The sequence below is a fragment of the Oreochromis aureus genome, linkage group 13, assembly GCF_013358895.1.
Source record: "Oreochromis aureus strain Israel breed Guangdong linkage group 13, ZZ_aureus, whole genome shotgun sequence".
Lineage (NCBI taxonomy): Eukaryota > Metazoa > Chordata > Actinopteri > Cichliformes > Cichlidae > Oreochromis > Oreochromis aureus.
The window spans coordinates 10473596-10496152 of NC_052954.1; the positions used below are offsets into that span (position 1 = coordinate 10473596).

General features: G+C 39.9%; 1 protein-coding gene across 1 annotated transcript in view; it reads left to right on the top strand.

Moving 5' to 3' along the window:
• The window catches only part of plpp4 (phospholipid phosphatase 4), a 57934-nt gene that overhangs the window by 9570 nt on the left and 25807 nt on the right, over positions 1 to 22557 (top strand). The window contains exons 2-3 of the mRNA XM_031737532.2: positions 17559 to 17667; positions 21581 to 21671. Of these exons, the coding sequence (XP_031593392.1) occupies positions 17559 to 17667; positions 21581 to 21671 (200 nt within the window). The remainder of the gene's footprint in view (positions 1 to 17558; positions 17668 to 21580; positions 21672 to 22557) is intronic.

The window sequence follows — 22557 nt, forward strand, 5'->3', positions numbered from 1 at the left end:
ATTGTCAATCTCAGTTCTAGCCGTAAACAAATCTTAATGTTAAAACTGTTCCTTTTGTAAAATAAAGCGTCTCAGCAATCAGGTTGAAGCTCAGAGGATGCAAATGATGGAGCTGTAATGATGTTATGAAGATAAACTGCATCACATTATTTGTTCATTTTGTGCTTCCACGCCATTCTGTTCATCTGAAAATGTTCTGTAAAACTTTAAAGTTTCCCCATTATTTTAGAAGTATTTGAACCATGACTGGTGCTCGGTAGATGTAGGCTGTGATGAGGGGCAGTGCTGTGGCGCTCTGAGGTGTGGAAGTGCGGAAGTGACAGCTTCTGTCAGAGTGGAGAGGAAGGTCCCCTGCACTGAGTTACACTTCCTCCCATCACGACATTTCTATTCTTATACCTCCCCCTGTCACTTCATCGTTTTATTGCCCCTTTCTTGGGTGATTTTTTTTTTCCAGCCTCCTCTGTATTACTGTCATTTTCAGCATCATACTCTTATCTATATACAAAGACAGATGAGGGGCTGAGAAGATGAAAGAGCCTCCCGCCAACACACACACTAGCACATTTGGCAGTCTCCTGGCCCAAATCTTAAAATATATAACAAGCATGCTCCTCTCCTTCTGGAGAAGCCTTCATCACGTCTCTGTGTGTGTGTCCCTCAAGCCCCAAGCTTTTGCTGTCAGACCACTTTTTCCTTGATGACTATTCTGTGATTTCCTTTAGAGAATACTGCAGAGTAACTGCTCACTTTTTGCCACAGTAAGGTAAATTTGTGGACAGTGTGCGTGTCATAGTTGAAGGGAAGAAACTTACATGTATTTTTTGAAATCTGTCATGACTTTAAAGTAGAAAGAAACTCTATTGTTTACCCATTTTCTTCCACGTATGCAGTTTGGGATCACGGGCAGGCTGAAGCCCAGCTACCGTAGCACAGGAGGTGGGGTACACCCTGGACAGGTCGCCAATCTGTCACAGGGCTAACACAGAGAGATACACAACCATTCCCATCACATTCACACCTATGGTTTGGGATTTAGAATCACTAGTTAACCCAACCCTACTAATTTAGGTTCTTTTGACTGTGGTAAGTACCTGGAGGGATCCCACACAGACATGGGGAGAACATACAAACTCCACACAGAAAGGCCAGATCATGGATTTTAACCGAGAACCTTTTTGTTAAGTGTTAAAGAAAAAGAAAGCCAAGTAACAATGAATGAATAAGTAATGAATAACACTGCGTCCCAGCTCACTAGATCAGAAATACAAATAAACAGTCTTTTCTTTTAATCTTTTCATTCTTTCTTTATTCTTCAACACTGTGGTGAACACAAAAGAAAAACAAATATTTGTATAATAAGGTTTAATGGTGGCACAAACTGTAGCATTATAATCCAATGAACTGGATTATACAATAATATTCTGCACCCTTGGAATACATAAAGCTACTTTTCCAGTTGAATTACTGTTTTCAGACAGTCCCTCTTATTATTATATTGCAGAATTACAGGATACCAACAGATACTGGTTCATAAGTCTGTTGTAAAGGTGATGGGACTAATCGATAATGACTGGATCGAGACAGCTACACTCAAAATCACATGCAATTTATCGTCCAGCTGTCAACAGACTCAAGCTCAGTCTAACTTAACCTTTTAATGTGTAAATGCCGCACACCAAGGTGCTCCAGTTCAATTAATTATGCTGATTAGACCTTGTCACAAGACTTTGAGGTTAAAGACAGCTTGATTGAATTGTCCTTGACTCTAATTAGTGAGATTGAATGTGTATGAAGTTCTGACCTCTGTGTTTCCAGTATATTCAGTAGCTAAATTAAGGTGGCATTTTCTTCTACATACAGTAGTTCTACCATCATGAAGTGTAGGAACTGAATATTGTTGCCAAACTTAAGAACTTAGAGTTTTTAACTCAACTGATATTCTGTTTGTCAAAACAGGACCTACAATTACAGGTACTAGTAATCAAAGGTGTTTTAATGATTAATGCCAGTGAACCAGGATGCACAAAGCCAGGGTTCTATAACCCTGACACACCTACATGTAACTGTAATACACATCAATGCAACCTAAGATCAAAAAAATTTAATATAATTACTTAGAATGAAATTACATCTGAAATTACATCCAAACAAAAGACAGCAGTTAAAGGCCAGAGTATGCCCACCAGTGGCTCCAATTATTTTGGCTGATTAGAGTGTAGAGTGCTTCTTCAGACTTGGTGGGTGTGTGTGCAGTCATGCTTCATCAGCATCTCTCTCACTCCTTGTTTGCTTCGCTGTTTTTAAAATCCTTATTAATGCACAATATGTAATGGCCTTTGGGTTTGGGGTTTTTTGCCATTTGAAGTGTTTATATTTTTTGGTTTAGCTTTCTTTTGTTTAGTATTTCTGGTAATTCTGGTAAGTAATTTAGTAATTTTATTTAGAATTTATTAGTGCTGTCAGGGTTAATGCATTAACATGTTAAAATGGGCTAATCCGCATTAGCGAGTTAACGCAGATCAATCCGTGTAAGGGGTTACTCGGGGTTAACGCGTCATCACGACTGACGCAATGAACAGTTAACCCATCTGGAGCGCAGACTGACTCAAAATCCCTGAAATGACTCTGTCAACGCATTTCGGGCAGTTTGTCCAAAGTTTGTCCATTCTGTGCTCCAGATGGGTTGAGTGCGTTAAAATATTTAATCGTGTTAAACATTATGACAGCGTTACCGCTGAGTAACCCCTTACCCTTACACAGATTGATCTGGGTTAGCTCGTTAATGCGGATTAGCCCATTTTAACGCGTTAACGCTGACAGCACTAGAATTTATGTTTTTGTGTTCTTGTGGTTTATTAATATTTGATTCCTTGTGTTTACTTTTTTCTTGCCTTCTCTTTGTAATGTGATTCTCCATTCAGTTACAGTTTCAGCTGTGTCTTGTTCCCCCGGTGTTTCCATTCTCTTGATTATATTGCTCAAGGTGTGCCATGGGCTTTACAATTAAAAGTGTGCTTTGTTTCAATCCTGGATGGTTGGATAGGATTCATATTGATTTCCACTCAGTTGTTGTAAGCAAGGAAATCCAACCCTCACTTTCACATGTTTGTTTAAAAATAGCATCATCAATGGCCAGTATAGAAGGCATTTAGCTCAATAAGACTGTGTTCACCCCAGCTTCTCCTTATCAGAGTTTCATTGACTAGAGGAAAGAAAACCTTTCACTAGGATTAATGATTAACTCCTGAATGCGAGTAGGAACCCACAGCTATTGTTTGGAAATAAAAAAAAAAAATGAAGTGATTCCATTTTCCATGATTTCCATTGATTCTAAATAAAAGATGGATGGAGCTATTTCAACAGCTCCTGATTTGAAGCCTCAAGCTTAGCATCTTGTTGTTTTGAAAGTGGACACGATGACAGATGGATGGTCTGACTTAAAAACCTACAGTTGGGCTCCTCAAGCTCATACAACAGGAACTTGACGATCACAATTCGCCCCTTCCAAGCGTACTCTTTTTTTATCATCCTTCTTGACACTAATCAGGACCATAATTACAAAATCATGTTGTAAGTCCTGAAACTAGTAATCAAGGCCATAGACTCAGTGGGACAAATGTTTATTAAATTAACAAATAAACAATCAATAGATTTTTATATTGTCAGACTTCTTTTTGCAACCAGAGGAGTCACATTCCCACTCGCCACTAGAACGAAAGCATTTTTCTTCATTGGTTTCACTTTTCAGATCAGCACATGATATATTATTCAGGGCCTCCACAACAACAATCGTCAAGAAAATGAAAAACAAAGTCATTTTTCTGAAGTGGAAAGAAAATCACATTGATGATAAGATTCACAACAGAAAACAACAACAACAAAAAAATCAGAATCAGAATCAGAATCGTGTTTATTGGCCAAGTATATGTGCAGACAAATACAAGGAATTTGGTTCCGGTAGATGGTGGCCACGAAATACTATTAAATCCACTAAATCCACGAAATACTATTAAAAAAAATCTGAGCAAACAACGTAAAAGCATTACAGGGTGATAACACTGAATATATAGACTTCACAGATAGGAGATGTATCATTATTATACTTCAGATCCATAAAAATGCAGCATCCCTCTGTGTGTGTGTATCCATGTTTGTACAAGCAGTGGACCTCATCTCCCGATGCTTTCACACTGAGTGGTATTTGCAAGGGTTTTGTACATTCACCCTTCCTTTGAATGAGCAAAAAAGCTGCACTCTCCTTCATGTTGCTGTCAACTTTAACATTTACTACAATGAGCAATAAGCATGACAACAGGGATAAATGTCAGCTGTGTGTTCCAATCCCATATCTGTGTCCAATCTGTGTGAGCGATGTCTGTCGAATTCTTTCCACCTCCCTCCCTTTTCCCTTTGTCTTTTTCTCTAATGCTCCAAGCATGGTTACCTTTATGCTTAACTTAATAAGCTCTGCACACACGCACGCACACACCTAACAAATTGTCTTTAAATATCTTTGACTGAACTGAGCACAAAACTTATTAACCTCTGAGGCAATTGCCGATGGCAGTTATTCAGCCTGCTAAATTCGTGATGTGTCTGTATAGGGTTTTTTTCATATATATAATCATCAGATTCAAAGAAGTATGCAGTGAAACTTTTTAGATTAAAACATTTCAAGGTTGGCTGATAAATACACACACCTAATTCCTGTGTGCATTCACCCGTCAGTGGCTGTGGTTTAACCAAAGGTCACAGGATAATTATATAGAAATGCAGTGAGAGTTGCTTGGATAAAAATGTATTAGATGTACACTAGATACTAATTTTATTAGATTATTTTTCTGTTAAGATTTTTTTTAGGGCTATGCAAGTTTTTTTTCATTAATGCAACATGGTATATGCTGCTTTAAACTTGGTTTAATCCAAGGAACCCAGCAAGTACTTTACTTTATTTTGGAACAGAGAGTTCAAAATTTGCTTGGATAAGGCCTTAGTTACAAAGACTCCCTGGCAACCATCGGTCTTTTTCTTCTTCTTTGGGTTGTTCCCTTTAGTGGTTGCCACAGTGGATCATCTGCCTCCATCTAACCCCGTCCTCTTTTGTCACACCAACCCTTTACAGGTCCTTCTTCACTACATCCATGAATCTCCTCTGTGGTCTTCTTCTTTTTCTCCACAGTTGCAGCTCTATATTCATATCATTCTTTCCTCAATATTCCCACTATCCCTCCTCTGCACATGTCCAAACCATCTCAGCCTTGCCTCCCCATCTTTATCTCTAAAACGCTCGACCTGAGCTGTCCCTCTCCTGTACTCATTTTTCATTCTTCCTGCTGTCCTTCTGTCCCACATTAGGTTTAAAAGGTTATTTTCATGTCAGCTATTTAAGGCACAATCCAATATGTCTTTCTGAAACATCAAAGATAAGCATTAAGTCATGTTGGCTAGAATTACACTTCTTTATAGAGCAGCGATTTTGAAGTTACTTAAAGAGAAAAGAACCACCAGTAGCAAGTGGCTTAAAAAGAAGAACATTTTGTCAACATGGTGGAAATATGTTATTTCTAAACATATTTTTTTTAAGTTTAAAGAATAAAACTTATGGTTACTACGTTATTTGAGCAAAGGCCAGCAGTACCCCACTGTTTATTGAAAAATACTTACTCAGCCACATATGTATAAAATTACACTTTACATGTTACACTAAAAGGAGCTTCTCAGCTGTGGAAAACTATACCATGAAGCTCCTGGTGCACGGTTTTTGTGCTGATGTTGATGCCAGAGGATTTTTGAAGTGCCCCACTTTGCACTCTATAATTTTATGTGGTCTGCCAATTTTTTGACTGAGTTGCTGTCGCTCCTAAACTTTTCATCTTTGCAACAATACCACACTAATAATAATGTAAAATATCTTGGAGGAAGTCATTTCAAAAACTGAAATTACTGATGTGTGTCAACAGTGGGATCCTATCACAGCACCCCAATCAAATTTAGTGAGCTCTTTAGAACGACAAAGGAGTTTGCAAAGAAAAAGCGTCTGGACTTCTTTAAGTTGCTTGAAGACGTTTCACCTCTCATCCGAGAAGCTTCTTCAGTTCTAAGGTCAAATGGCCGAGAGTCCCAGATTTAAACTCAGTGGGAGTATCCCCCCAAGGAGGGACAAAGGACCCCCTGGTGATCCTCTAATCACATGCGCCAAGGTGTGAAAGCGGGTGTGGGACCTAATCAGCCAGGGTTTCGGGTGAGCCCATTGTGAAACCTGGCCCCACCTTGTCATGTGAATTCCTGAGGTCAGATGGCCCAGGATGTGAGTGGGCGTTAAGGCGTCTGGGGAGGGAACTCAAAACTGGATTATAGATGGCAGACAGTTGGTGTCGTAAACCACCGCCTCTGTTCAAAGATGGTCGCTCACAGTGGACATAGATGGCCTCTTTCACTCCTCTTTCAAACCATCTGTCCTCTCTGTCCAAAATGTGAACATTGGCATCCTCGAAAGAGTGACCTTTATCCTTAAGATGCAGATGGACTGCTGAGTCTTGTCCTGTGGAGGTGGCTCTTCTATGTTGTGCCATGCGATTGTGAAGTGGCTGTTTGGTCTCGCCAATGTAGAGGTCTGGGCATTCCTCGCTGCACTGTACAGCATACACCACGTTGTTAAGTCTGTGTTTTGGAGTTTTGTCTTTCGGGTGAACCAGTTTGTGTCTGAGTGTGATGCTGGGTCTGAAGTACACTGGGATGTCGTGCTTGGAGAAAACTCTCCTGAGTTTCTCTGATACACCGGCTACATAGGGATGACAACGTTGTTGCGTCTGTCTTTCTTATCCTCCCTCGCTGGTGTCTGATCTTCTTTTCTGTGCCTCTTTGCTGACTTTATGAACGCCCAGTTCGGATAACCGCATGTTTTCAGTGCTTCCTTTACATGTGTGTGTTCCTTCTTTTTCCCTTCAGGCTTAGAGGGAACATGTTCTGCCCGGTGGTGTAGGGTCCTAATTACTCCAAGTTTGTGTTCCAGAGGGTGATGGGAGTCAAAGAGGAGGTACTGGTCCGTGTGTGTGGGCTTCCGGTAAACTTCAATGTTGAGGTTGCCATTCTCTTCAAGGTGCACAGCGCAGTCCAGGAAAGGCAAGCAGTTGTCCTTTGTGTCTTCCCTGATGAACTTGATGTTTTTATCCACGGCGTTAATGTGCGCAGTGAAGGATTCTACTTCTTGTGTCTTGATTTTGACCCAGGTGTCATCTACATATCTGTACCAGTGGCTGGGTACTCTCCCTTTAAAAGAGCCAAGAGCCTTTCTTTCCACTTCCTCCATGTAAAGGTTGGCTACAATAGGTGACACGGGGGACGACCCATTTTTTGACAGACGTCTGTAAAGGCAGACTGCATGGCTTGATTCTGCCTGTGACAGTGGAAGTGAAAACACCTGAACTCAAAGGTTAAGAGGTGTGGCCCACGTTTTTATCCATAGTAGTGCATGTTACTCATTATGCACTGCTGTGTATACCACCTCCATTTCCATACGTCAAATCTTTTCTATTAACAGAGCCTGGACACAGAGCCTGTTTAAAGGGAGAATATCTTTAACTATCATTAAAGATAATGGTATGAACAAAAAGACTGTATAACATTGATGGTCACACCTCTTTGCCTCTTGATGCTTTGCCTGTTAAGCATTGTGGCTGTTAGTAGGGATATTCCTGGGTGACTAATTTCTTCAAAGACTAAACAAAGGGGAAAAATAAACTAACCAACTGGTCTAAAACTTAGAAAGATGCTGCTATCAGGTTAAACTGGAGAACTGTTTAATGGAAAATGTCAAAAACTCTCTAAATAAAGGCATTTGAAACAATTAATTGCATTCTTCAATATTGATTCATGCTGCGTAACCTGGCGTCGTGCGATATAAATACAGCCCTACTCCGAGCCCCTCCTGGTAGATTGAACTCCTCACCCTATCACTAACAGAGCGTGATCTAAACCTTTCGCCTTTTAAAGAACTAACAGTAACAGTGTTAACAAAAAGATAAGGCCTAAATTTACAGATTTATGGTATTTCTCAACATTGATGCTCCATCTGGTGGCCGGTGGATGCATAGCATTTAGAACACAACAATTTAACTGTACTGGGCATCAATTAAAAAGTAAAATGGTTAGTTTAAATGACAAGTGAGTCTGGTACCGACTTGGTTAACTAGTCATCTAGTGTTGTTTGTTAAATAATTGCTTTCAAAAATCTTCGAGAGTTCCCCTTTAAATGACTTGAATGATCTGAGATGATGAGCAAACAGCTGGTAGACGTCAGTGTTGACACAGGATAAGGTCACCCAGTCTTGTCTCCTTGATCTTTCAAATATTGCAAAAATCAAACTTTTACTGTCATTCAACCATCTTTTAGTACACACTTTAATTTTCTCCCACTTTGATCGTTACAATTCACTCTTCCCGTGCATCTCTCAGTCCTCCGTAGCTTGTCTCCAATTGGGGCATAACACAGCAGCAAGGCTGCTAACAAAATCTAACTGGCGGTCACATATTACATCTATCCTTGCATCCTTTCACTGACTTCCATTGAAATTTAGAATCCAATTTTAAATTCTGTTGGACAGGCCCCTGCTTACATAGCAGAGCTTTTGGGGATTTTATCATTTCCTTGAAGAACAATAGCCTGTTACATACCGTAGTAGTAGTACATGGATATTTCTGTTGTTTGTCTAACAGTCGTAGTAGTTACATCTGCATTACGTATTGTATGGATTAAATCAATTCAACATCGGATTACAGATGTGTAGTTAGGTTTAAAGGAGTTATTATTATTATTATATATCCCAATGTGTTAAACAATTTTTTTTTAAATGTTATAGGCTGGTAACTGATGATTTTATTGTAGAGCAGCTCCTTGTTGCTACTGTTTTATGTGGGGGCACTGAGTGTGGCAATTTTCTCTGCACAATGTAGAGAGAGAGAGCTCAACTAATATGATGAGCTAACACCAGTGGGGTGTTAAAGTTGATGCATTTACTCAGCATGCTCAGTGAATATAAGCTTTGGACCTGTTGAGCATGTGCAAAGCTTTCTGGCTTTCTTCAGTATATGGCAGCCTCGCTCTTCTCCTTCCTACTGTGGGTTGGTACACTTATCTCACCATGTGCCCCCACCCCACCATGCTTCCTTCGTGTCCCTTTGGTGATGTCCTGCCAGCTTCATATGGCTGCATTTCCTAATACCTGCCTCAGATGTGAGGCTCTGACCTTTCCAAAAGTGTCTGTGGGGCTTTTATCATGAACAGACACTTTCAGTGTTACTAAGCCAGCCCTCAGCTTTTCAATACACCCTCTTGATTTAGCCAGCATCAATGGGTAATTAAAATAAAAAAAGGACCTAGTTTTCCACTGTATCCCCTACCAGGGTTTTGTGTGACAAGTGAAGGATTTTCTGTTTCTTTAGCCAACTTCAGACGGGATTCCTCCAGGGAAGGCAGCGCTAGCTCAGTGTCACTCAGCATCTATTTTGCTCCCCTCCTCTCTTCCCTGCCTGTGACAGGACTGATGCTATGCATTCCCGACACGTCTGGCCAAAGCCCTGACTGTAACCAGTAGCACAGACACAGAAAGAGAGGGCATGTGACACTTATTGCACACACAAAATTCCGACTTGCAAACTAAAGAAGCCACTTGGAATTTTTTAGAATGTCTTGGAAATTAAGGTGACAGTGTTAATGCTAGTCATGGAGTTCTATAGGAACTTCTGATGGCTATATTAATATTATTAAGGGTGATTTTCCCCATAGCAGGTGTACGACTTTTGTTGTATGATTTAGTCATGTGTATCCAATCCAAACTCAAGCTGCGACTGTTTTGCTGGAAAAGGTTAAAGAACTTTTTCGCTCAGAGGCACAACGTTGCCTCAGCTCAAGACTCAATTTCCCAAGCCTCAATTCTGTCTCCAAACTGCAGCCTTTAAACCCCCTGCCATAACCAGTCACACAGCCTCGCCTCCAAGCTTAATGCCTTCTGTTTCCACTTGTTTCCCTGCTGTCTGGTCTCTTTGCAGCCGAAAAAATAAACATGCAGCCTCAAATGTCATTATATCCAACAGAATTTTGTCAGGTAGATCGCTGCTAGCCTGATTTAAACTTCTCTTTTGAAAGAGTGCAATTATCTTCCAGCCTTCGGTCAGTGAGCAACAGTCACACACAAACACACGTACACATACAAACATGTGTTAAGTATCAAGACAGGATTGCTGTGCTGTGGTCTGCAGGCCCCGGTAATAAATGAAATAAAATTTGCATAATTAAATCAAGAATGTATCCTCAGTTTGTCGTTCAGCTTCGCTCTTTCTCCACTGTGAACCAGCGCTAATCCAATTCCATCATCAGCAGCGCTATATTAAATTACAGATACCCGGTTGTCTTATTTTAATCCAGCTGTGCCAGAGGAGTTAGATTTGATTTTGCTGGAATAGCAGAGACAGGATTTTTTTTCTCTTGTATATGGAATAAGAATTTGTAACTTAAGCAAAAACCCGCACTCGTCTTTTCCCTTTCAGCAGTGTTGAGTGTGTGTAAATTGTGGATTTGTGATAAATCCAGGCTCACCCACTGTGACTCTCATCCATCAATCATTACAAATTCTACTTTTGTAGGTTAAAACATCGCCACAGCACATTTCACAGATCTGCATACCATTCATCTCATTCAGCTCTCAGCTTACTCATTCACTCTGTTTCTAACAGGGGGGAAAGTGTTTTTGACCCACTTTAAGAAGTCATTAGATACACTTCTATGCCTGAGTTGAACCGACCAAAGAATTTAATAAAGTCCTCCAAAAAGCTGTAAGCAAAAAGTTAATTTTCTTGCAACCATATTCTTAAAATTTCTAAATCTAGTCCGTGCATTATTGCTCAATTATTCCTTTTAACTGTGCTGTAGTCAGCTCAGACAATATAGAGATCTATCCGAGCAGCACGCTTGAATGAAGTCATTCCAAAACAGCCCACGTGTGTGCCAGCAAACCACTGGGACATAACTCAGCCAGAGATCAGAAAGCCAGCAGACTCTGCTCTTCTATTCTCTCCCATCATAGCACTTATTATTTCTCCCTTGCATAGCCCTTTCTCTCTTCTATCAGTACACATTTTTTTTGATAAAACACAATGAAGCCCCCGCTCTTCACGTTCACTGCTGACCATTTAGATTCATTGAACTGCCCTGATTCTCAATTTGCATTTGATGTTGTGCAGCGAAGATGAATAGGAGTTTAGCAGAAGTCAATCAGATTCACTAAATAGTGAAGGGTGGGGTCTGACATAACCTCTGATCCTAACAGCTTGTAAATCTCAGAAGTTCATTTTTGAATGACTGGAGTAATAATTAGGGGGGGGTGCATGTGGTGGCATCAGACCGAGAGGAAAGGCAGTAATGATTGCCTACCTCTGGTGGGAAAAGTCATTTCGAATTCTGTCCCAAATGTGGCAGATGGTCAGCCCTGCACTCTCCTACCTCAGTCCCTTCACTACACACACAACTAGCTCTTAGTTGCTTAGCTGATTGCCAAATGTGCACCTCCTGAGAGTGCAAATGCAATCAAATGTGAATGACCTGACAAAATGCCTGCATCTTTATGAATGTGTCCCTGGATTGCATCACATATTGCATTGTAGCTGAGAACAACTTCAGTGCAAAGCACAGCAAAATGAGGACAACAGCTTAACCCCACTTAGGAAGGATGAGACTTGCTTGAGAGTTAACTCTAAAACACCAGACGAGACTACTTGTACTGTGCTTTGAGCTCTGCGTCATGGAGATTGTAAGGCTCCCTGATATTTTCCTTTCCCCTTGAGAGATGAAGGTCACACACTCTGTCTGCCACAGAAAGTGAGCTGTGTAGTGTAAGTGTTGCTCTGCTGCCTCCAGCACCTGTAGACAGTCACCTGTGTGACTGTAGTCTAATAAGGGCTCTGGGCAGTTTAGTCAAGCTGCAGTAAGCAAACCCCTGCTTGCAAATATAATGAAATCAGGACTGATGAAAATTCTCAGCTTCTGTTGGATGTATCTGTATTAAGTTAGTATACAAACACAGTCTCTCTCTCTTTCACACACACACACACACACACACACACACACAGACGTTTAGCTGGAAGATTACTTTCAAACTTGCAACTCAAATTCCAGAAAAGCTGGAGTTTTGTATAACATTAATTAGAAAAATGTAATAACTTGCAGATTATTTAAACCCTGTATTACATTAAAGGATCCAAGGACATATTGAATGTTGAAACAGACATTTTTGTTATTTTTTATCCGATGCCAGCGATCTTTGACAACCAAGGAGACCAAACGCTGTAGTTGAGAAAATGTTTCTTTTCATGAGCTCTAGATTGCAGTCAGACCTGTTGAGTATGTCTTTGCTTTCATAATTCTTAAGCACAGACTTTCAGATACTATTTAGCTGCTGGAGATGGTGTTTTAGGCCTGCCACGTCTTCTTTTGTCTTTCACTCGTCCAGTTTCCTCAAATTTTTTAAGGAGACACTGCACACCATGCAGAGATATGCCATATTCCACTAATAGCTCTTTGGGAATTACGTTGGTGCAAAAATGCAATGTTATACCTTTCAGAATGGGTTGTCTTTGGCACTTTTCATACATTCAAATAAGTTAAAAGTTAAAAATTTCAAAGTTTGTTTTGCTGTCTTTATATTATTCTCAATTAAATGTTGGGTTAAATTCATTTGCAAATCACTGTGATTTTATTTACATTTCACACTGTGTCTCAATTCTTTTAGAAATGGGGCTGTGGTTTTTTTGACAATGGAAGCTTGCCTGAAGTTTATCCAACTAAGCCATTCGGCTCTTCTGTGTGCCTTATTGCTTCACTGCATAACTAATTAAGGAACAATTCCATTACTTTTTTTTTTCTCTAAATCACTTTCTGTCACAGTGGCGCAGCAGAAGAATGTATTCTCGAGGCCACGATTCTGCCCACAGTGCATTGTAAATCAAGCGCTTTCGAATAAGAAGCTCATATTGTTCTTTCTGCTGTTGTATGCTAAATCTCCCAATTGTTTCAGCACGATAGAGGGAGAGCAGATGTTGGGAAATAATTTTGCTTCATTTCTTTAGCTGTGGCTGCGCTCATCAGATTTGGGATATGCATCAAGGAGCCGGTGGTGATAAATTGGCCCAAATGCCGAGCTTTAACGATGAAGAATGGGGACGAGGCAAATTTCATCGCAAATGGGCAGTCATGCTGTCCTCTTTAAAAAGAAAAAATCATGTAGACATTAGTAGCATACCTTGTCTCCACTCAGCCTAAATGACCCTATACAATTACACAATTTGCAGAAAAATCAGACTAACCGCCTCCATTAAATCTTTCTTAAAGGTTCTTTGCCAACAATAGTTACCTTTACATATTCACCTTGAGGTCTGTTGTTGGCTTAATCTATTATGCTTTGGCCCCTGTAGAGACGTTTATCACTTTGCTCAATACTGCTCCTACAGAGGGTAAACAGAAGCTGATAAAACTAAATGAAGTACTCCCCAGGCAGCCAGCAGGCGGTGCTGAGTTCAGGGCATTTGCTGTGCCTCCTCTTTATGGGCACTTAGCTGTCTATTCTTGCCAGAGATTGTGTCGGTGGGCTCAGCGGAGCCTTGATGAGTCTGCTTTTATAGAAAACTTTTTGTGGTGCATTTTCTGATGTGGTGACCTTTTTTGTCACTGCTCCTCTGCTGCCTTTTTCTCTGTGTCTCCTCCTATAGCTTCAGGTCCTGTGGTCATTTGCAGGGCCTGTTTTATCTTCTTGCAGTGAGCAGAATAAAGATGAGTATTTAAGAGGAAATAAATATATAAAAAGGCCATAATTCAGACATTTTGACCATCTGAATGTACCAATTCTACCTTTGATGCAGCCCACCACCACTCTCCACAGTTCTTTCACAACTCTATGAATCAGTTTGCCTGCAAATATTTTCCTGGAGGACATACTGAGGACTTTTTTTCTCCCCACTGTCTCTTGATGCGATCAGCATGGTCCTTCCTTTATCAAACACAGAAAAGATCTTCCATCACCACCTTGTAAATGTGTTCGCTGCAGTCTGTAAATTACAATAAAGGTGAAATTAATTTCCAGGTACTTCTATCCACAGAAATAAGAATGAATTCTGTGTTTGACTTTTGGAGCCTAGAGGCCTTAAAGTGCACATAAACCATATTGGAATTTCACATTTTAATAAATTTTATCACTTGAAAAAAAAAAGAAAAAGATGAGGCAAAAAATTCAATCTGAATTTCAAGCCAAAGGAAATCCCGTGTGGGCAGCATTGATTTGTTAGAAGAGATTTGATACAAATTCTCCAAAAGAAGGAGGAATATTACATGTCCAAAAGGCATTTGATTTCGAGCTTATGAAAGCAATCATTTCCACTGAAGAGAGAGAAAAAATGCAATGAAAATACAATGCCATAATAAAACTGAGTCGTCCATTGTCTGTTGTTTCAGAATATGGCTGCAACTCAGTCAAGTTATTACTGGGGACCGAGGGGCAAAACTTCACAAGCATCCATAGTGTTTTTATTCACCATCGCCTTCTTCTGTTCTTCATCATCTGTCTTCTTCTGTCTATTATAGTCATAAAACATATGGTTAAAAGTTCTGCAATTTGGCACACTGATTAGTGACAGTGGAAAACATAAAAATGGAAATCAGACCAAGTTTCATGTCTGAGCACTCTACCACCATCAGCAGGTTCAATATTGAGATTCCTTTAGGCCTCAGTCCTCAACCACCTCTGGTCGCAAGGAACAATTTTTTTTATTCCCCAGCTGGTTGGCGAGTGGGTGTGGAACCAAAATCACCAGGTGAAATTGGTTGCAAAGTGGGTGGAGCACCAAAAAGCTTCTTGTCATTGATCACTAGCAGATTGCTGGAGTCACCTGTAGTTTGCATGGAAGACAACAGCTTCTCTGCAAACTTGAAAAACTGTATCATAAACTGGAAGTGGAGATTGTTCGCCTTCAAAGTAAAATATGTGCCTTGGTGTTGCAGCCAACATGTTTCAGAAGGTTTTACTTTGAAGTTAAACACTTCCTGTTTCCAGTTTGCATTTTATGGGTTCATGGATTAGCACAGTAAGCAGTTAGCAAGTGTTTGCAGGAAAAGTGTACATATGTCTTTTACCTTTTACAGCAAACCAAAGCAGCTAAACAAATGCAAGTATTCTGGGCCGCTTCCTGAGATCCTCCCCAAAAGGTGTGTCATGTGACTGGCTGGGCTGTAGCAATAATACCAAAAACTAATTGAAACAAAAAAAAAATTCGTACGAGGCTTCATGCATTAACTATTTTTTGTCCTGGTTTAAAATGCCTTTTTTCTCTTTACATTAATGGTAGACTAAAGATGATCTTTAGGCTGTTTTATTGCGCATCCAAGACAGGTAGTATTAAGCAGTGAAGCTATAAGTTGATGGCTATGTTTTTCCTAAGTTCTCTCTGCCCGTCTGTGACTAATTCAAAGAAGGAAACTCGCACACATTTATGTGCAAGAGTAATTGGACTGGCTAACAAAACGCTGGAAAAAGAAGCTTGCACTATCTCACACAGAGGAAATGTGATTCTCTGCTAAGAACACCATTACTCCAGTACATTACGTTACATAACAAATTATTACTTGGTGGTATAATAATGCTTAAAATCTCATTATGGGATCTTTGAAGTTACAGAATGAAAGTGAGAGTTACAAAACCTGCAGGGAGAGATGGAACTACAGTACTGAGCTTGGTCCAGTTTATTCTCATCCGTTAAAAACATGCATGCATATGCGTCTGCTTTCTTTAATTTGATAACACATATGTAATTTCAAATCATAAAATAAAACATATTAAGATATGTTACAAATCTCAAACCACTCTCAGTCTTCACATCCATGCAAACCTAAGGTATGCATTTGGCAGGAGCATGCAAGGTTAGTATAAGGTTAATATTATTATTATTATATGTGGAACAGCAAACTTTAATGGACCCAAATAAAACTGCCGTGCAGAGAAGTGATTACACACCAGAGCAAGTCTGTGCATGCTGTGCATTCTAACATGACCCATGAAAGAAAATATGTGTCGCTATCTTCAGGGAGCGTGCGCCTAAAACTCATTAAGAATGTAATGACTGGATGCAAGATAAGCCTTACAGAGCGACAGGTAGATCATTGCGGTATTTAATGATCCAAGAGCGCCGCATGCGCTCCTAATGGAGGTTCAGTTTGTCCATTTGTGTCTGTATCTAAGGTGAGGTGGGGGGGTTTCTTCACTTGACTGTGTGTCTGTACTGCTATGTTTTTAATCCCTGGGGAGTAAAATAATATTTCCAGTCACCGATACCTGAACAACAGAGTTAAAGAGAATACAAGCTGGGAAAATTGAGTAATTTATGAAGCATATTGCGTGTCATTAGCACAGCATAATATATTGTGAACCACATACCGTGAATGTAATGCCGCTGAAGTGAATCATGCGCACGGGCCCAGCAAGGTGTAAAACGAGCAAGTACTGATTAGGCTGCTCCTTTGCAAAAACATCAGGAGATATTATTATGAGCCGACCAGCAAATAGACTTGGCCCAGTGTGTAACGTGCTGCATATGTCCTTGAGAGATTAAAATTCTGTAATTGTTTTCCCTGTGAAAATAAGAAAATTTGTTGTTTGTCCTTCTTATGTTGCCACTGTTTACAGAAGACGCATGAGCCACTTTACCCAATGGCCTTTTTAACTTTCCACAGTTAAATTCACGCTGGAGAGCGGAACGAGATCCACAATATTCTCCAATTTCTGCCGCTGGACAATGAGCATGTCTATTGGAGTAGATAAATGCTTTGCTGAAGGGCCCACATTGTGGAGGAGAACATTATTCAACTGGTATTTCATCCTATGCTGCATCAGTTCATCTGGAGGTTGGCCTGTTAAATCCATGAACTGCTACAAGTTTAATCATATTAAACTTTTTTTTTTAGGGGGAGGAGGGTTCAAATTCAGCTTAATTAAAACATCTGCTGCTTTTGCCGATTTAAAGTCATTAATTGACTGAATGGATTTATTGAAGTCCTTGTTTAAAAAAACACTTTTAATTGAGGTCTCTTGGAGCTCACTTGCAGAACCGAGGAGCTTGAAGCGTGTTATAGTGCATTGACAAAAAGACCTTGTTGAAATGACAGAGAACAAGGTCGCGCCTGACAGATCACTGGGTGGCCCGAGAAGACTGGAGGAAGCAGGGGCATGCTAATTTGCTCCCACTCAATAAGTGTGTTGGAGAGGCAAAGCATGAAATGGACACGGTGGACCAGCGTGCCTGTTACACGCTTTGCCGTGAGACCACAAAGTAGTTGATCTTGGGTAAAGACGTCCTGTTCACATGGACTCAGTTGTGGTTACCCTTGCAGAAGAACGACAGGGTCTTCTTTTTCTGGAAGTACTTTGCATGACTTTTTAATATGTGCAATCTCTCAAATTTTTATTACTTGTGCATAAAGTGTTAGTTACTGATCAATGTGCATTTATTCTCTGCCACAGATTTACAGAGTTTCTGGAGCCCTTTGAGAGAGTGATTCAACCAGAGGAGCTTTGGCTCTACAAGAATCCTCTAGTTGAGTCAGACCACATTCCCAAGAGGGTCATGTTCGTAAGTACCGCCTGTTTAACTATGCATTCCTCTTATGTCAGACTTGGCACTAAGCACTTGATCATTATTACGGTGTTTCCATGTTTAACAGTTTCTGCATCATTTCTGCACATGGTTTTATTTCTACTGACAAGCTGAAGCCTGAATCCTGGTGACAAATAAGAGAACAGCTTTATAGAACTGTGGTGCTTAGCACAGCAATGTAAATATCTGTTTTGGACAGCAGTAGGTGGTCCTCTGTTAAGATGAATTTCTAGCCGATGCAGCGTGGATGGAAAGTAATTTTTCTCTGCCTCTTGCTGGAAGCACTGAACAGATAACCTGACGTTTTTATCCAGCATCGATTGGAGGGTCTGCCAATTTTGACCTCAGTTAAAAGCAACAATCACTGGCTTCAGTACACTTAACCAACAATGCTCAAATCCCTGAGTAAGTCATTGTTTTCTACTTCTAATGATCCCATTTGAAAGAGTGATTGTAGTAAAATAGGACAACACAAAAACAACTTTAAGCCCTTTATATAAAATAAATAAATGCATACATTTATGTATGAGTCTCTAATTGTGAATTATGTGTCCCTCAAAGTGTTTGAAGTTAAAGTTGCAGTGAAAATGAAATGTAAAACAAGAGCTGTTGAACCTTAAAACCTGAACAATCTGCACTCTCAGAAAATGAGATGTCAAGCAGACCTGCTTTTTAAAGGTGGCATTTCATTTAAAGGTGATATTTCATGACTCAGTCCTCAAAACTGAGTTTTAACAGTGATTGCATTCTACCATGCAACATCATACAGTAAAAGTTTGATCCATTTTTGGAAACCAATCTTTTAGAGCTTTAACAGTCAGATATCTTGTAGAAGAGAGCAGGGCCACTACTATGTTATAGCAGGCTTTGCATGCTGTTACACTGTCCTGTGGCAGAAATGGTATTTCAGCTACAGATATTTACAAATATCCCTTTGATATTTCTTAATATTGAAATCAAGAAATTACCTATTTCAGCATAGCATTCTCAGATTGGTTACATGTGTATGTAATCATTCACAGCAGGACAAGCTTATCTACATTATTCCTTGTAGACCTTCTAGAAGGTTCTGACTGTTTAATCAAACCATCTCAGCAGGAAAACATTTGGATGCCTATTGCTCATGTAGCGTACCTGTTGAAATGTCAGTGTTTGAGTGACTGGTGCTCCGCTGCATCATGTGCTGCTTGACACACATCAGTCAACAATCAAATTATTATGTGCAGAAACAGCTGCGTAGTAGGTGGTAAGTTCTAACTGTCTGTCAATTCGAGACAACTGTCAGCTTACGCAATGCAAAACCCAACACCTTTTCCCCAAGTGCCTGAATACAGTCCATTAAACATCAACAACTGATCCGCTTGAGCTTATCTTGGCAGCTCTTCGTGATGTTTAGAAGCTTTTGTGACAGAAAAGTTAGTGCTTAACATAAAATGGCTAAAGCAGATTTTCTCAAATGGAAAATAAATAAAAGCCGAGCTTTAAATTGCTCATCAGTGAAACATTTGATGGGTAATTTGTGATAAGCACTTGAAAATGCATTAGTCATAGAACACGCCAGTCAAGCAGAAAAACCACTCACATTCACATAAGCAAGCGCTTACAGTTCAACAGCTGAGCTGAATGTCCAGCCAAACACCATTCATGAACAAGATTATTTAGAGCTAATCATCACTCTTTTGGTTTGTGTTTACTTTATAAAGTATCACAACTTCAGTGTGCAAAGATCTTCACTCACGACATGACTGTAAATTACCCCACACTCCCATCACCCTTCAGTCGTCTAGGAAACTATGCACAACTTATTCAGTGTCACTGTTCTAACAACAGCCCTGAAGGTGTGGAGAATTTATCTAATAATTAAAAGCTGCCCATGAAGTGGAAAAAAAAGCTTTACAAATCAGTAAAATACAAAAATTGCAGCTGTTCCCATTTTTGCACCGTTTATGCAAATGGTTGATTATGCATGATTTCCAGATGAAGCCTTGAAGAAGTTAATATGAGTGTAAAGTATTCTAAAACATTATCTACAGTAATAATCTCTCTATGAAATGAAATGAAATTTGCTCCAAATACTAGGCAGTGATATTAATTGTTTTATGAATTAGTTGCTATCCTGCATGAGCCCTAAGGAGATGGGCAAATCTCAAAAGAACATTGGAAATGTAAACATAAAATTCTGTTATATAACAAGTTAAAGAACAAGATATGTGTCTGTTAAGTATTAAATAGGCTTACTGTTAATTTATTAGAAGGTTTGCTTAGTAAATGTAAAAGAAACAATATATTTATATTCTAAAACGACTTATGGAAAAGCCTCCAGCTGAGCACTTTGGACATTTCCGTGTCTTTTCAAATGTCATGAGTAAGAGGTGGATCTGGCTGGGAACCCAAAAACATTACATGCCCATGATGTACTATACTGCCAAAATTATTTCCTTGTTTGCCTTGAGTGACATCCCATTCTTAATCCTTAGGGTTTAATACAGGGGTGGGGAACTCCAGGCCTTAAGGGCCGGTGTCCTGCAGGTTTTAGAGATGACCTTGGGTCCACACACCTGAATCAAATTATTAGTTCATTACCAGGCCTCTGGAGAACTTCAAGACATGTTGAGGATGTAATTTAGCCATTTAAATCAGCTGTGTTGGATCAAGGATGCATGTAAAACCTGCAGGACACCTGCCCTTGAGGCCTGGAGTTCCCCCACCCCTGGTTTAGTACGATGTTAGCCCACCCATTGCACCTATAACAGCTTCAACTCTTCTGGGAAGGCTTTCGACAAGGTTTAGGAGTGTGTTTATGGGAACCTCCAGAACCCCATGCTGGACGACAAGGCCTGGCTCTCAGGCACCTCAGAAGTATTCTGAGGTCTGGACTCTGTGCAAGCCAGTCAAGTTCTTCCACACCAGCTCGCTCAGCCATGTCTTTATGGACTTTGCTTTGTTCATGTTGAAGCAGGAAGGGGCCATGAATGCTTTTGGCACTATAGTGTAGCAACTTTTCAATCACAGGGTATCCACGCTTTGCCTGATTTACTGTGCGTTTCACTCTAAATATGCCAAAATATACAGAATAAAGGTGCTGTAAGAAAATGTTGATATGTCTCCATTTGCATTTGCAAAGATAATACATTCCATACATATTAAAGTTATAAGATACATTGTCCAGAATTCAGAATTTGTCTTTTGTCACACAGAAAGTTTTGCATTATGTTGTTCAGCTTTAGTAGGACGTGTGCACTTTGCACCAAACCGACTGCCGTGTTACAAGGTTAAAAAAATACTGTGGCTTGTTTAAATTAAAATTCAGAGAGCAACTCTCGCTTCACTTATGAGTGTGAATGAAAGTGTGATTACAAGTTTGAGCTATTTTGAGGGGATAGTGAGGTGCAAAATGAGATCATAATTGGCGGCGATACACAGACATACTCAGGATGTACACAGCTGAACTAATGAACAGGACTCACAGGAAAAGGAATATATGTGTCTTATAATAATGGGACTAAAACACTACCTTTTGTTTTTTGCTACCTCTGTTGCTTAAGGAAAAGAAAATATGCAGAATTTGTCCAGAGAGTAATTAATAGATTCTCAGGCATGAATAATTACCTAGGTGCTGAGAGGGCCCCAATCTCATATCAAACTAAGGGCATAATTCTCTCAGCTCAGGCACGAAGACCCACTGAACAATAAAGAAGCTTGTTTTGCCCCTCAGTTTGCCTTGTTAAAATTAACTCTGAATAATAGATGGGCTCGGGTCAGTCCCTGAGGCACAAATCATTTCACAATTAACCTGCAAAAAAAAAAAAAGACCCAATAGAGTAATGTAGTACATCTCTAATGTCACAGTAATAACTGTATATTTGTCACTGTCTTCATTTCCTTACAGGCAATTTCATTCCTTACTCCACTGGCAGTGATATTTGTGGTGAAGATAATTCAGAGGACGGACAAGACAGAGATAAAAGAGGCTTGTTTAGGTTCGTGGAGTTATTTGCTTGAAATGTCACAAATTTGTTGCTGATTATTGTCAGTGTAATCTAGCCCATTAGAAGTCTTCAACTGACATTTATATTGCATGTAGTGTAATACTGTGTGGTTTGGATTTTAAAATAACTATTAAAAAATGTCTGTTTCTTTAATCCTTTTGATCTTTCCACAGTTCGACCTGGTTTTACTTAACGATCTTTCAGCTTTGTGTTTGCCTGGTACTGCACAAATTGATCTTAATCACAGCAACCACGAGTATTTACCAATTGAAATTTTATGCTGTTTGTTCCATCAAACAACATCTGAGCATTTCCTCCGCACTGATATGCCATTTTCCACTGGGTCCAGAGGCCTGCAGAGGCTTTGGCACATCAGACAGCATTAAGAAAGTTTAACACAAATCCAATTAAAGATTCTCCCAAAGATGAATCGGGGGGAGCGAGCGTGGCTCAGTGCGTCGGTCCCGAGATTACAGTGTTGTGTAGAACTAAACAGGCCCATTACTGCCTGCAGAGAGGCACTCGTAGAAGCTGAACGAGGAAGCAGCATCACGTCGAAGAACAAAGACTAAAAGGAAGCCCATTATTTTGACAAGTTTCTACATGATCACATTACTGAAAGTTGCTTTGAACCAATTCTACCGCAAGACCTAATGAGAAAGAAAAGGAAAGCAGCTGTTTAACTGGGTCTGTGGTTAAAAAGTAGCTTACCTACAGACCAATTTATTTTTCATGCCAAACTAAAATCACCGAAAAGTAGCTGTCCTCGTATTCTTGCTAATTTATGGGGTTTCAAGTAGTCCCCGAGGGTCCTCTAACTCTGAATCTATAAATCAAATTTTCAGATTTAATTGAGCTTTCATGATTTGTGGGTTTC